The sequence below is a fragment of the Chiroxiphia lanceolata genome, chromosome 12, assembly GCF_009829145.1.
Source record: "Chiroxiphia lanceolata isolate bChiLan1 chromosome 12, bChiLan1.pri, whole genome shotgun sequence".
Lineage (NCBI taxonomy): Eukaryota > Metazoa > Chordata > Aves > Passeriformes > Pipridae > Chiroxiphia > Chiroxiphia lanceolata.
Window position 1 is genome coordinate 9,727,789 of NC_045648.1, and position 14,129 is coordinate 9,741,917.

Consider the following 14,129-nt stretch of genomic DNA (forward strand, 5'->3'; position numbering starts at 1 on the left):
GAGGTGCTCTCTCTCTTTGGGGTCCTTACAGCAGTTTAACCGTGGAATTTCAAAGAGCAGGGCTGGAAATGAGGTCCTGATCCTGCCGACACATTTGCACATGTGCATCGTTACTCATGTGGGTAGTTCTGACGTAGATGGGAGTCCTCACAAGAATTAAGTTATGCATGTGCATAAGTGTTTGGGCCCTAGACTGTAAGGTCTGTGCAAGAAGTCATCTGTCCTATCTGCTCTAGACAGTGTTCCAAATTTTCTGTCCACACTCACCAAAATATTAACAAACATATGTGGAACCAATTCTCAGGAAGTCTCCGTGGCGCTGCCAGCAAAGCCTCCCTTCAGTATGCAGGACCTTGGTCTCTCGTATAGCAAAGCACAGGAGATCTTTTCAATTAAAATTACATCTTGGAAGGATGATAACCTCCTTTGACACCCAAAAGACATCCTTTTTGAAACTTATTTTGGGGCAATAGCCTTCATTAAAAGGAAGTCACATAAATGCATAGAAAAAGGACTATTCATAAGAAATATTTTCACCCTCCTTTTCTTTGACTCACATTCATTAGAATGCAGAACTGAAAGTATGAGAAAAACAGACTATCCTATAGCCTCAATATTGAAGAAGCAGGATAAGAATGAACATTAACTGGCAAGTTCACTGTAAAGCATAAAAATACCTGCAGAAAAAGAACAAAATCTTTTTCAAAAGGAATAAAAAGGGCAGGACGAGTTTAAAACTTACCCCTAGTACTTTAATAAGAGACTTAGGATATAATTCCGATTCATACATTAGAATGCTTCGCCCTGAATAGTTAAAACTGAAGTCAGCCCTCAAAGGTGGTAAAATTTCATGTATTATATTCTCATATTTGAATATTTTACATCATCTATTAATATCAAAAAACATTCAAGCCAATGCACTGTATTTATTGTAAGTAAAACTGATGCATGCTAAGTACTTTTTCCCAAACAGTAAAAAAAAAAAAAAAAGGTATTTTGCCATATGTTGTGTTGATGTTATAAGGCATTATTTGAGCTGTCTGAAAGAAAACGCCTTGTTTCTTCAGATTTATGCCATATACAACTATATTACTTATACAAAGGAAGATCAGTGACTTATATGCTACATATATAAGCAGATGTGCATATTTTTAGCAAAGATTGGGCATGAGAATGGAGTAGTAAACCACAATTTGTCAGTATTTTTTAGGTGATTTCAGTACAACACAATTAATGAAACAGATCAAATATTTTAAACACAGGATTCATTTCAACACTCGTGGTAAGTAGGTTTGCTTGTATATACCACAGAAAATTCAGTAAAAACCCAAATAACATTGTACTTGTCTTTTTGCAGAACACCAAGGCTGCAGTGATGCTTGTGCTCTGTAGCATCTATCCCATTTCCCAGTAATGGCCTGGTTGAACAGTCTATAGTATTTCTTCTGGGGTACCTGAATCCAATCTGTCTGGAACCAATGGCAAATCTCCTTTTGCATTAAAAAATGAAGGACTGATCCAAAGCCTATTGAAATTACTATGATTTTTGGACCAAAGCCTAAATAATCAGGTAAAAGAGAACATATCTTGTATTTACAATTGCAACCATCTCCCAGGGGCTATTTTAAAAACTACAAAAACATCCCACATCATACAGCAGCCTATTACAACTAATTTTTCTCACCCATGTGTAAATACTCTAGTCTGCTTCATGAACCTGTAAATCAGTTAAAGGTTTGGTGCCTTTTTAAAAGTCCTTTTTCTCTTATGCAACATAAAAATGTTAACTGAAGAAAGGCTTACACCATCAAAGCATGAAAATATCTCATAGCATAATAACACAAACAAAAAATTTACTAGCAATGAGATAATTTTATAAAGCTAGATTACATAGGCTCAAGTGGCAAGAGGTCTACTTTTATAGTCTTAGAGTATTAAAAAAAGTCCAGATTGTTTCCAGTTCTCTGAGGTCTCACTGCCTTTCCTTCTAGACCAAGAATCAGCACAACAGTTGCCTGTCTATAGTAAAAGTGTGTGTGGGGAGAATGTCTGATTTGCCAATCACCCCACAAAACATGGAACCTACAATTTGTGTCAAGCACATTAAAGTACTGAAGGCTAATGTTCAAGTATAGCATTCAAGTTTACCAAAGACCGCAAAAAAGACTCAAGGAAGCACCTTCAACTGTTGCCTCAAATCACATGAGAGCCCTTATTTCTGTAAATAGTTTCAGATACCCAAAAAAAAAAAAAAAGAATCTATTGGCATTCACAGGATATCCTGCATGCTGGAATTTTGACCCAAACTTTCAGTGCTTTCTTGGGGGTAATGGTTTAAAAAGATTAGAAAATTTCTTGTAGTGTTTTTGCTACCTAGAATCGTTCTGATCCTGAAGGTCAATCATTCCTGCCCATCTACAATCTGCTCTGTAAATCAGTTCTGATTTCTGTGACAAAAACACTGAATAATGCCATTTTCCTCTGTTCAGATATGCTTGACTTACTTTCCTTTTCACCAATCATTACCTTAGCAGTTTCTTAACATACCCAAGTAACAAAGGCATAACTCCCCCTCACAAACTGAGCAAGTTATTTATGAAACAGCAATGAAGATTTAGAATCCAGTCACTAAAGAAGAGCTCCCACCCTTCCTGGCTATGCTGGATCACATAAACACAGTTTTATTGAATGAGGTATCAAAAGAGACTGTTGCTGAAAGCTGGGAAATACAAGAGGCAGTCCCCTTATTTTGTCATTATATCAAAAGCACATTATTAATGTGTGTTGTGAAGCCTGGCATAGTTTGTTTCACATTAGGAGCATTAACATGATTCAGATCCTACAGTATCACAACCTGTAACACATTCTAAGCCCTGAAAATAATAAATACAGTTGTCAGCAGTGATCCTTTCAAGAACTTACATTTACCATTTTTGCTGTTACTGCCAAAATTGGTAATTAATGTATGTAATTTTCTTCCTTGTGAGAAATAGCTTTTGAAGTTTAATAGTAGAAATAAATTAGGTTTACTAGCAATGCTGACACTTATTTTGAAACAGTGTAAAGTAAAATAACTGTTTGAAGTGGTACAGAGATTGTTCTTTAGCTGTCCCAAGGCTAGTTCATTATGCAAGTGTTAATGAAATCAAGCACAGTTTTAAGTATTTCTAGAAACAAAGCCAAGATATGCAGATTTTTAAAAGATTTTCCCCTGCCTCTTCCACATTAGTGCTATACGAATTGGAAGAAATTTAGGTTCAAGTACATCTCTACTAAAAAGGTCATTGTGCCATCCATAAATCTTCCTCCCATGCTGGACAGGTCTGGAAGGATGACTGTCAAGCACGTGAGGGATGTTTATCCACATGCTCTACAATGTAAATTCCATTTAAACTATCCACTGCCTTGCAAACAACATAATTCTATCAGAAACACCTTACACAGAAAGAATCATTTTGTCAAGCAGGCATTTTACTAATCATTATTCCAGAGACACTATAAACTGGTGTTTCCTTCATTTCTGCACTAAGGCTTTCCATGTTAAGAGGGATAAGCTGCTATAAACTCTCATGGGTCTTTAAATGTTATCTGTGGCAGAAATGGCACAGAAGGAAAAAAAAAAAAAAATCAAATACATCACATCCATCCTTCATGAAAAATTCAGCAATACAATTCTATCTTCTCATCTGTCCAAAATTTAAGAGAAGCTCAAACATCAAGAAGTTCAATAAATTTAGCTGTATTATCAAAAAACTAAACCAAATCTGCTCTTGCCTTGACTGAGACCAATGAAAGGATATAGTTCCAAAATGTACTTGTGTTGTGTAAACAAACTGATTAATGAGCCACTGGACTTTATCAGCCTAAAACATCCTTTCATCCATGTCTATCTGAAGAATGACTGCCCAGTTCCAAGCATTGCATTTCCCGCAGTACTTGAAATGTATCTTTTTGATTTAGAAGCACTTCTCTACTGTATCTCAATGAACTCTTATTGATAGATGAGAGCAGTGGAACATCAGAGCTGTGTGAGATCAATTCTGCTACCTCTAGACCTTTCAGTCTTAATTTAGAAGTCTGAAGCTAAGCCTTTATCAATGTCAAAATTCTTGGATAAGCACATGTGCCAACTGCTGGGGGTGCACTGGGGGCATGAAGAGGTCAGTGGTAAATTCACTTGCATTGTATCAACCTCTCATTATTTAATCACTGATCTCCTGTAAAGAATGTATATTGTATATTGTTAATTCATTTCATCAGGTGTCCTGTTACTAGTTCAGTGCAGCAGAATTGAGCTAAAGACTTTACAGTACAGTATTTGCCCAAGTACGCATCCTTCTGCCTGCTCCTTGGAGAAAGAAAATAAAAATACTTTAAGACAGTTGCTAAAAACTGAAAAATATGTATGAGAAAACCTGATGTTGAAAACCTCAGAACATGAAACACTGAACATGAGTTTAAAAAATTCAGTCTTTCATGAAAAATGAGCACAGTAGAGACACTATAAAAGCAAAGCACTTAAAGAGTTTTTTGTTTTGCTATAGAGCAACCTCATACTGAATAAACATGAATCTGTGGCCTGAAAAATATGCCTAAGAAAAAAGGTAGAAAATAAGTACATGCATAGCCCTTTATCACCCTCTGGAGCAGCCTCAGTATCTGTCCAGCTGCCAGGGGAGCAAGAATAAGAGAAACCCCTGAAAGCTTAGATCCATTCTCCTTTCTTCCTTGAGAAATCATTTTGGGGGAGAACCTTACAAATGAGGGGCTGCTTCTGCTACTTGTGAATCCTCTGCCAGCCGCTGAGGCCAGAATTATCACAGCCACAGAAGGACTAAGGACCCAGGCCAAGGAGTTTCACCACAGAATTTGGTGGAATAGGATTACAGCCTCGTAGAATGTATTTGATCCAAACTGAAATGATATAAAATGTGTTTTCTGCAGAAACTATATTATTACAGATTCCCTGTGAAGGCTCTTGTACTGCACAAGGTGAAGACCTACTGGCTTCTGTAAGTATGATTTACACACAGAGACCTTTGGCAGCGTTGGGATTAATGCTGTAATAGAAAACAAGAAAGTCTGTAATTCTTACACACAGCACTTCCACTATTTTCCCTGAAGAACAAAACCCTGAGTTTAAAATGGTAGTTGGTGCTTTAAAAAGTGCCAGTTCCCCATTCAGTTTGCCAGCAAACAAAAGTATGTTAAAACAGTTTTCAGTTCACCAAGCAACCTATCACACACAAGTAATGATATAATTACTTGGGCATATGCTAGCCACACACTTCCAGCCAGCAATTAGCCAAAACAAAAGTATTGTTTGAACAGGATCATGCCTGACTTATGCAGTACCAGTTTCTGTAAGAGTAGTTTTGCCTGAAATTGTAAGTGGTTTTCATTTGGTCTTAATCCCTGAATCCCTTTCCCCCCTTCCACTTCTAATCAGAAACACATTTCGCTTGATTATGGAACTAATTTCCTTACCCAAAAAAGCAAAACAAAATCACCCTTAAAAATAGAGAGGCCCAAATTAAACCTGGGAACAAAAATATAAAGATATAAAAAAAAAATTAAAAATCTAACCTAACATCACCTTCAGTTAAATTTCTGCAGAAACACCAAATGATGCTTTTTATCTTCACACAACCTTACAAACACGTGGCTGTAAACTCTTTGAATGTGATTTAAAACTCGTTATGAACATCTGTAGGATTAGTATGGAGTACCACAAACCTGACCTCATAATTTGTTACTTACACAAGATGTCCCAGCTAAGAGAACGGAACAACTTGCAGGATTCAAGTCAGTGAAATTTGTGGTGTTCTAATATCAGCTGAGTGAGGACTCCTTTACTCAGTAGAAAGGCAATATTTCTAACACAATGCTGAAATTCACATAGCCACATATCACCAGTTGCACTTCTGGTGCTTGGATAAAATTAAGTTTATCAGTTCACTCTCCAAATACACAAATGAAACCACTAAGTGCTCGTTAGTGGAATGTTTTCACTGTAGAAAAATGCCTGAAATAGTTTATGCCCACTTGAAAACAGTTTGTTTATTCAAAAAATAATCTCTAAGTGAAGAGCTAGACATTGAGATTCAAGATCTTAAGTCTTTTTAATAGTTCTGGATGCTTTTTCAGGGTATCAACAAAAACGTCATGCCAGAGAATAACAGAAGTTTCAGGTTCCTCAAAAGAAGAGTACTGGAGTTTTATGTACATGGGTAGCAAGCATGCACTAACTACAGATCTTACTCCCTTCTCAGAATTAGAATTCTTAAAAATTAACACTGATGTGTTAATTTGAAATAAGTTTGTCCCTTACATGACTCATCTCTGAGCCTGAAAAGGTGTCACTCCATTTCTCTGGTGATTTAGATGCAAACTAGTTGGCAATGGAATAAAAAGGCTCAGACTGGGGGCAGAAGCCAGCAAGCAGCTGATACTCAAAACCAAGCTGTGACTCACAGTTCCAGAGGCAGAGTAGGGAGGATGGCAATCAGCAGCAGGTGGAATTGGGAAGTAGGTGAGAGAAATTGGGGAAAAATGCCTGTCAGTCCAGCTGGACTCGTAAGACAACTTCTGTCCACGTAATAGTTTCCTTGGTATGACACAAAAAACTTACAGAACAAACACAAACAGTTATTGCTGTCTGACTACAAATAAAAAGGTGGAATAATGGGTTCCATCAATTTATTTCTATATTAATTCTTGAAGTCATTCAGATCCTGGGTTTTACTGCCTTTTTTTTGTATGTATGGCCAGTCTTCGCGAACGAAGATTTGGGAAGGGTCTTTGCCCTTCGAGCCTGCGCAGTGGATTTTTTAGGTGAGACACAGTGTGTGCTGAGCTGAGCCCACCCTTTAATCCTGAGGTTCATCTGCCGGGGCCGAGCAAGCTTGGACAGTGGCAGTGAGGTCCTCAGGACGTAGGTTTGTATAGAGTGACCTTCTCTTAGATGGATGGCCTTACAGGGCTAACGAGCTCCATCTACCCGGGGGACTTTTTCTCTGCCTTTTTTTTAGTTAACACTGTAATGCCATGCTGCTTTCCCCCTTAAAAGCAGAAACCAAGCCAGAATATTTCTCTTTGTGGAAAACGAGGCATTTATCAGAATATTCATTCTCCCAATTTTGGCATTCACTTTATAACAGACCTTTCTAGTCAACCCAAAGAAAGAATAGTTATTAAAAGGACTGTAACAGCTGCAGCCTGTGTATTACAACTTGCCCATCTACTTGAAACAGAGTCACTGTTTTCTACCTTACCTCACATAGCTAAAACACTCATAAGTCTGACAGTGCAGATTTTCATTAGTATTTGTTTAGAAACACTAGATTTCTTTGCCAGAATAGGTCTGCTTAGTGCCATATATCTAATTCAGGCTATCCTTGTTGTGAGTTTAAACTGGTAGACATCATAAAATTTAGAAGAAGCAAGGTCAAGTAGAAAGCTAACTGGTCAAGCAAACATTTTCTCACTTCAAAGATAAACTCCTTTTCTTTCTTCTTTCCTTTTTTTTACCCACCCCTCCAAGAGCACTCTTTCAGCCAGCCAATCAAAGTGGAAATGTACTTCAAACACAGTCAGCCCAACGAAGTTTTCACTGCTGTCCTTGTTGGTGGTCCGTCATATGGAATGGTTTTAATACTTGGAAGCAATACCTTAAGTGTCAGAAAACAAGAACATTTTATTTCTGCAAGAAAGCTTTCCAGTACTACTAGTATTCTGGAAAAGAAAAAAATTCCTTGTAGTAGATTAAAAGGTGAAAAGCCAAAAGAAATCAGCAAGAAAACCAGGAAACTATTTCTTATGGCAAGGTTCAACTTGTATCTCAAAATTTGAGAAAGAGCTATTACTTATGTATTTATTTCAAACTCATTCATGAATGATAGGAGAGGGGCATATTTTTTCAATCTTAGTGTTCTAACAGCAACTGTCATCTTTGGCTATGCATCAAAACCTATCTGGTACCAAGTCAGATTTAGACTGCATTGACTCGGTAGAATTTTAGAAATGTAGGATGCAGTGCAGTGATACAAGACATGACTTGGTGACCAATGCAGGATCCATAAGAAAATGTTCAATTTAAACATTTCTCTTCTTTCAGATCCTGGAAAAGTATTTGCTTTGAATCACTTTTTTTTCTTTTTCTCCGAAGATAAAGCAGTAAATGCATCAAAACTATAATGCACTATATTCAGTGCAGATGTCACCCCAGTGAATCAGGGGTGACATCTGCACTGATCAGGTCTTATAAGGTATTTCCTTCTATAGTCACAGGAGTGATAAAAAAAGATATTCAGTGAATTTTGAAAATATCTGGCCAAAGAATTTCATCTGCATGTAATTCTAAAGTACACACATAGCAACAGAATATGCAAAGGGGTTAGTGCAATCCTGTACAAAAATGAGAGCACAGTTCTGCCAGATTAAACCAGAACAAAATGTACTATCTTGCATGTACAACATGAATCCATATGTAATTTTGCTGTGCTAGAGCAGAGTACAGTATGTTCCCATTAATATTTACTCATCTTCCATTTCAAACTGCAAGTCTGTCGTTTCAGATAGCAAATACTTTTGAATATTTAAGTAACAGCTAGTTCTATTTTACTGAGATTACTTACTAACAAAGGAATGAATGATCCTGATTAAACTGGCTCCCTGCTTGAAAAATATCACACACAATAGCCAAAGAAAACCCCTTTGAAACATTCCTGCCTTTGGAAGATGTAAGGAAACTAATCTTGGATCATGACAATGAGGATGCTGCTACATAAAAATAATATCCATCTATCCCAACAAACTGGAAATTTCATTGGCTTGGATATAAGGAACGGTGCAAGGGAGAAAAGGGCACACTTGGGAAGATACAGAAGGATCGCTCTTCCTGCAAGTGTCTCAACACTGGTTAACCAAAAGAACAGAGGTTGTGACCCACCCTCTTCTGCCACCTCCATGCCACAGTCTCAGGAACCTCTCTGCTCCCTTCCCTGGACACAGGAGGAGGTATCATTTCCATGGGAGATCAGATCAGACTCATCTCCTGTTTTGTCCGAGTCAAGTGCATAAGGTTGTTTTACTTTTCCAATTTTCAACAACACTAATGTAACTTTGGATGTATAGGAACACCAGGACCCTGTAGGGATGCCCAAAGGACAGTTCTGGTGTTCAGGGAAAAGGAAGGAGTGTATTTCCCACAGGCCAGCATCCCTTAACAGTAGGACAAGATAGAAAGTGAATTGCTAAAACTGAATTAAGGAATTAAGGTCTGTGAGAAGATGCCGCTGCATTTTTTATTTATGTGGCAACCTTCCTGTAATGACTCAATTTCTGTGTTGAATAGGTTAAAAATGGGTTTTCATTGTACATAAATTCCTCTCTTTCTATTCACCTGCATATCCTTATCACAGTTACCATGTATCAAACCTATCCATACCAGCTTATAAAGATTCAAGAGATCATCTGATGAAGGATTTTCACTCTCTGATTTAAGACTTCCTTCCATTCATAGGAGTAAAGGTCAAAAGAAAGAGTAGAATGAAACAAAAAAAAAAAAAAAAACCAAGAAAAATTCAAGTTTTCTGGCCAAGTTTTATCACATGATAAAAATGAGTTTTGGGTTAACATTTCATCAAAACTATAATTAGAACTGCAGGTTATTACAAGCCTAAGAATAATGCCCTAGAAAACCAAGGAGAATAATCTTTCTATTTACCAATGAATTTCTGGTTTACTCACAGGAAGGTAAGCTAAAGATATAGATCAGTTCCCATCTGCATTCAAAGTATTTATAATTTTTAATAAATAATGCTTAGGGACTCAATTTCCTTTCACAAAAACTACTACTAATACAGTTGCTTTTATTTTCAATATTTTGATGTTCCAGCAGCATTTCCAATTCCAAGAATTCAAACTTAATTTCATACTGCTCACTAAGTGTCTGGGAAGAGCAGGCCTCAAAACTAAATCACATTTTTGATAGAACAGAAGCTGGCCATATCCTAGATCCAACTCAGATCCCAGTGGAATTAATGGAAAGCTTTCCATCAAGGGGAATTCTTTCCATCAAATGGAATTGAGCTTGGAAATGGCTTCTGTATAGAACTATGCTGATATTTGAGGATTTTTTTTAAGGAGGATTCAATTTGTTTGTTTTTTAATCAGCTATGTATTCATATAGTCCAAACAGTCTAGTCAAAGACTCCAAGTCTCTGTTATATTTGATTTATCATCATCTCTAAAATGTGCTCCATTAAATAGAAACTATTTTGATCAAAGTGTATAACCTTTATAGTCTTTTTCAACTACTGTCATTAAATGCAGCCTGAGTTGCAGCTGCATTTTACTGTCCTGTAAGTTATTGCTTTCCCAGGTGTTTGGTCCAGGTAACATCTTATCCAAGTACCTTTCTGTTGATAATCAAGACCCTCTAGGGTAGCAAAAATATGAATTATTGTAAACATTTAAACTAAATTCAAATAGGTCACAGTAGCTCAGCATGCTTTCTGTTGTATCTTCTCTGCTTCCTTTTGACTTCCTAAGAAGATTCTCAGCTTGAATAAACTCATCTTAGTTCTCCCTTCTCTTTAGAGTAGTGATGAGCAAACTATTTTCTCAAAGCAGCTCCTGCAAGGAGACCATCTTTCAAAATAAAACTGCCCATCACTGGCAGAACCATACCTTGCACTGCAGGGAAAGTTTGGCTCTTCTCTCACTTCTACAGGGAGTGTTTCCTAACTAATTCCCTCCTCTTACATTAAGAAACGCACTGTAAGTGTCTATGAATGTAATTCAGACAGTTTTGATGTGAAATTCAACTGACTGCTGGAACACATTGTGTTATGAGTAAATTTCCACAGCACACCACACATTTCCTAGGTTTACTTTAGATCCCTTGCCAAGATTAACAGCATTTCTTTCATGTTGCTTTCTTTACATTTATATCTATATTCCATGTTTAACATAATGTTTCTATGGGTCTGGAGAAAGCATTAAAGAGTTTTAACTTTAAAAAACATAATTTGTTGCTTTCTAAACACTGCTCCATCCATTATTACACTTCCCATTTGTTTTTTTATAATTCACCCAATCTTCCCTTATGAAAACTTCATGAACTAATATAATGTGCTGACTTTTCAAAAGCTGGAAAATGCAAGATCTGCCTCACACTGATTTTTCCATGAAATAGAACAACTTAGGATAAGTCAAACAATTCACAGAAAAGACAACCACCTCCAATTCCACATTTTGCAGAAGTAACTGTAAGCATCAACACATCACTAAAACACTGCCGATTTTTTCTCTACTAAATCCTATTAATATTTTCAACAAGTGCTTTTATTTATTATTTTTGCAATTAAGTGCCTTAATTTTCACTTTGTGCAGTCTGTTATCATTCACTTTGCTTTCAATCTGACATGCCTTTAAAAGATAAACACACTCTCTGTATCTTAATCCGTTTCACAGTAACCTGGGATCTCAGAATTCCATGAATGTGACAATCTCTATCATTTTCACATATGGGATACTGACCTGGTCATCATAACGGTAAGTGAGGAACTGTTCCCCCGTGGTATCCTCAAGAAAACTCCCCTGTGGAGAAAGTGCAAACTCAGGCAAGAAGTATGCACCTTGGGATTGCTCTGCTCTTGTCTGCAAGAAATTCAGAAAGGTCACGTTACAGCTACAACAAACACAAGTAAAGTTCTTTAAAAACTCTATGAATATAATTACAAAGACTAGACATGAATTCCTTGGGGGGGAGGGAGGGGGGGAAGTGCTGTGTTTTCAGGCACGGTATTTCTGAGTGGATACTTTGCTGCAGAGATCTGTGATGAGGACATGCCAAATACAAGGGTCCAAAATCAGGCAAGATGCCTCAACAGCAGAATCACCTATTAAACTAAAAGAGAACATCTCTGGCAAATCAACCATCACTGCTCAAAGACATTGCAGAAGCAACATTATACTTTCTTATTCTTTATACACTTCACCAGAGAGTTACTGGCTGCTGCAGATAACAGGCTTTTGGGTAAATACAGTGTATTTATTTTTACAAAGGAAGATACAAAGACATAGAATCATAGACTAACAGGATCCATTTCGAGCTACAGAGGAGCTAATTCTGTCAGAATCACAGTACCTCCAGCTGGGTTGTCTGTCACCTAGGCCCTCATTAGAGAAATAGCTTTTGCTTAGCTGATCTACTCATGTTCATAAGACACCTGAAATGTGCTTAGCACACTGAAAACATACTGGATGAACACCCTGTCATTACACTTTAGGTCTGAAGCATCCCTGACACGTAGCAAATGTACTGCACACTCTTCTGTCCTTATTCTTCTGCACTGTAACTCTGCCCTGAGAAGCCAACTGGTTTGCATACTACAGAAAATAAGCAACTATCTTTTGAATGCCAAATATTGAGTTCAGCTGTGGTAGGGAGGACAGGGCAAGGAGATGAAGATTACCTTCCAAAAAGTTGAAACCTTTCAGGAAAGAAAAGGCGGCCCAAAATGTACAAGTTACTGCTGGGCATTTCCCAGTGAGTCAACTTAATTCATAGGGGTTTAATTAAACAGTATATTTTGACATATGCACAGTAATTTTACATGAAAGCTAGCAATTGCCATCGCCCATTTTCTAGGCTCTTGGCTAGAACTGTACCAAACATAGGTGTGTAATAATTCCAGATAACTAGAGATTTCAAAAGCAATCAACATAATTTCAGCAGTTTGTGGTGGAAAAGGAAGGCAAGACCTTCTGCAGCTTGTCTCTTGCAGTAAATTCACTTTCTGAAGCTCACAACTTATCTCCTATAAAGCAGATGGCACCTCATTCCCAGGATGGGTCTGGAGAAGTTTACAGTGCTTTTGTTTACCCTGTTCCCCAAAGAAGCTGTCAGCTCCTCACACTGCAAACCCCATCACTCGTGACAGCATCAGATTAACATACTTGTTTTGAATCAAGCAATTTTCATATAAACTAGAAATAGCTTGCAAAAGACATGTCTAGACTAGGGTAAAGGTCATATTTCAGCATGCAAGACTGAACAAGATTTTAAAGAGGATTTTTTTCACCAGGCCTACATAAGAGTAATTCACATTCACATCATATTATCATGACATTTCTATAAAGTTTACCGCAGCACAGGTTTCACTTTCACACTTTAGCTAACAGACTTTATTTTTGCATAATTAAATGATAAAATATGGAGAATAAATCTTCATTTGATAACAACAGTTTCCCCATAAGAGGTCCACAGCCACACCTCCCACTGAACCCAAGCTGGCTGCAACCATTGTGAGCCCTGACACGTGAAGGACAACCCAGACATAAACTGGGCTGACACAACCTGGCATTTTCCCTCAGTGGTTTCAATGGGCTATCGACAGATCCTCTGCAAGGGAATATGGCAATGATGTAATCCTATGACTTCAGCACAAGGTAATGGATAGGAGAGATGCATTCCAAATCTCAAGTGGCCTGGGTTAAACTATTTGTCATTTCTATCTCTTGTGTTAATGGTGTATTGTAAAGTTTAGTTTATATTTGTAAAATACTTCAGAAGAAAATACTGTGAAGAGTTAGATTTATAACAATATTTTTGAAAGAGCTGCCTAAATTACAGACAGAAGAGAATCAAAATTAGCCCACCACATATTTCTTAGGTAAATGAATATATCACACTGCTGCCTAATTTCCTATAAACAAATTTGTCAGTAGGATATGTAGCAATTAACTTCCTTGTATTTCTCATCTTTATAAGTTAACAAGGAAAATAGGAAGTCTTTGGACATTAACCACCATTATGCTCTGAATATAAATGATGCCAATATTTGAAGCTGAAATAACAATTTGATAAACATGACAAGAAAAACTAAGGGCTTTTAACACATTCAATTTTCTTGTTAACAGCTAATGAGCAGCTGTGCACTGGAGAAGCAGGAGAATGCTTGCTAGATGCAGGCAAGCAAAATTCTAGCTTCCAAGCATGGAAAAACTCAGTGTAAAAGAAGGATGTTTTATAAAGTTACACAGGAGGTTTCAATGGAAACTGATCTACCAACTGCAGCAAAAGGTACTGCTGCCTATCTAGTATAACTCAAGTAACAAAG

At 37.2% G+C, this 14,129-nt stretch overlaps 1 protein-coding gene across 8 annotated transcripts in view; it reads right to left on the minus strand.

The window, feature by feature from the left end:
- The window catches only part of ADAMTSL3 (ADAMTS like 3), a 179,987-nt gene that overhangs the window by 132,642 nt on the left and 33,216 nt on the right, over positions 1–14,129 (minus strand). For all 8 annotated transcript variants that reach the window (XM_032700359.1, XM_032700363.1, XM_032700365.1 and 5 more), the window contains exon 3: positions 11,545–11,664. In XM_032700359.1, coding sequence (XP_032556250.1) covers positions 11,545–11,664 — 120 coding nt within the window. The remainder of the gene's footprint in view (positions 1–11,544; positions 11,665–14,129) is intronic.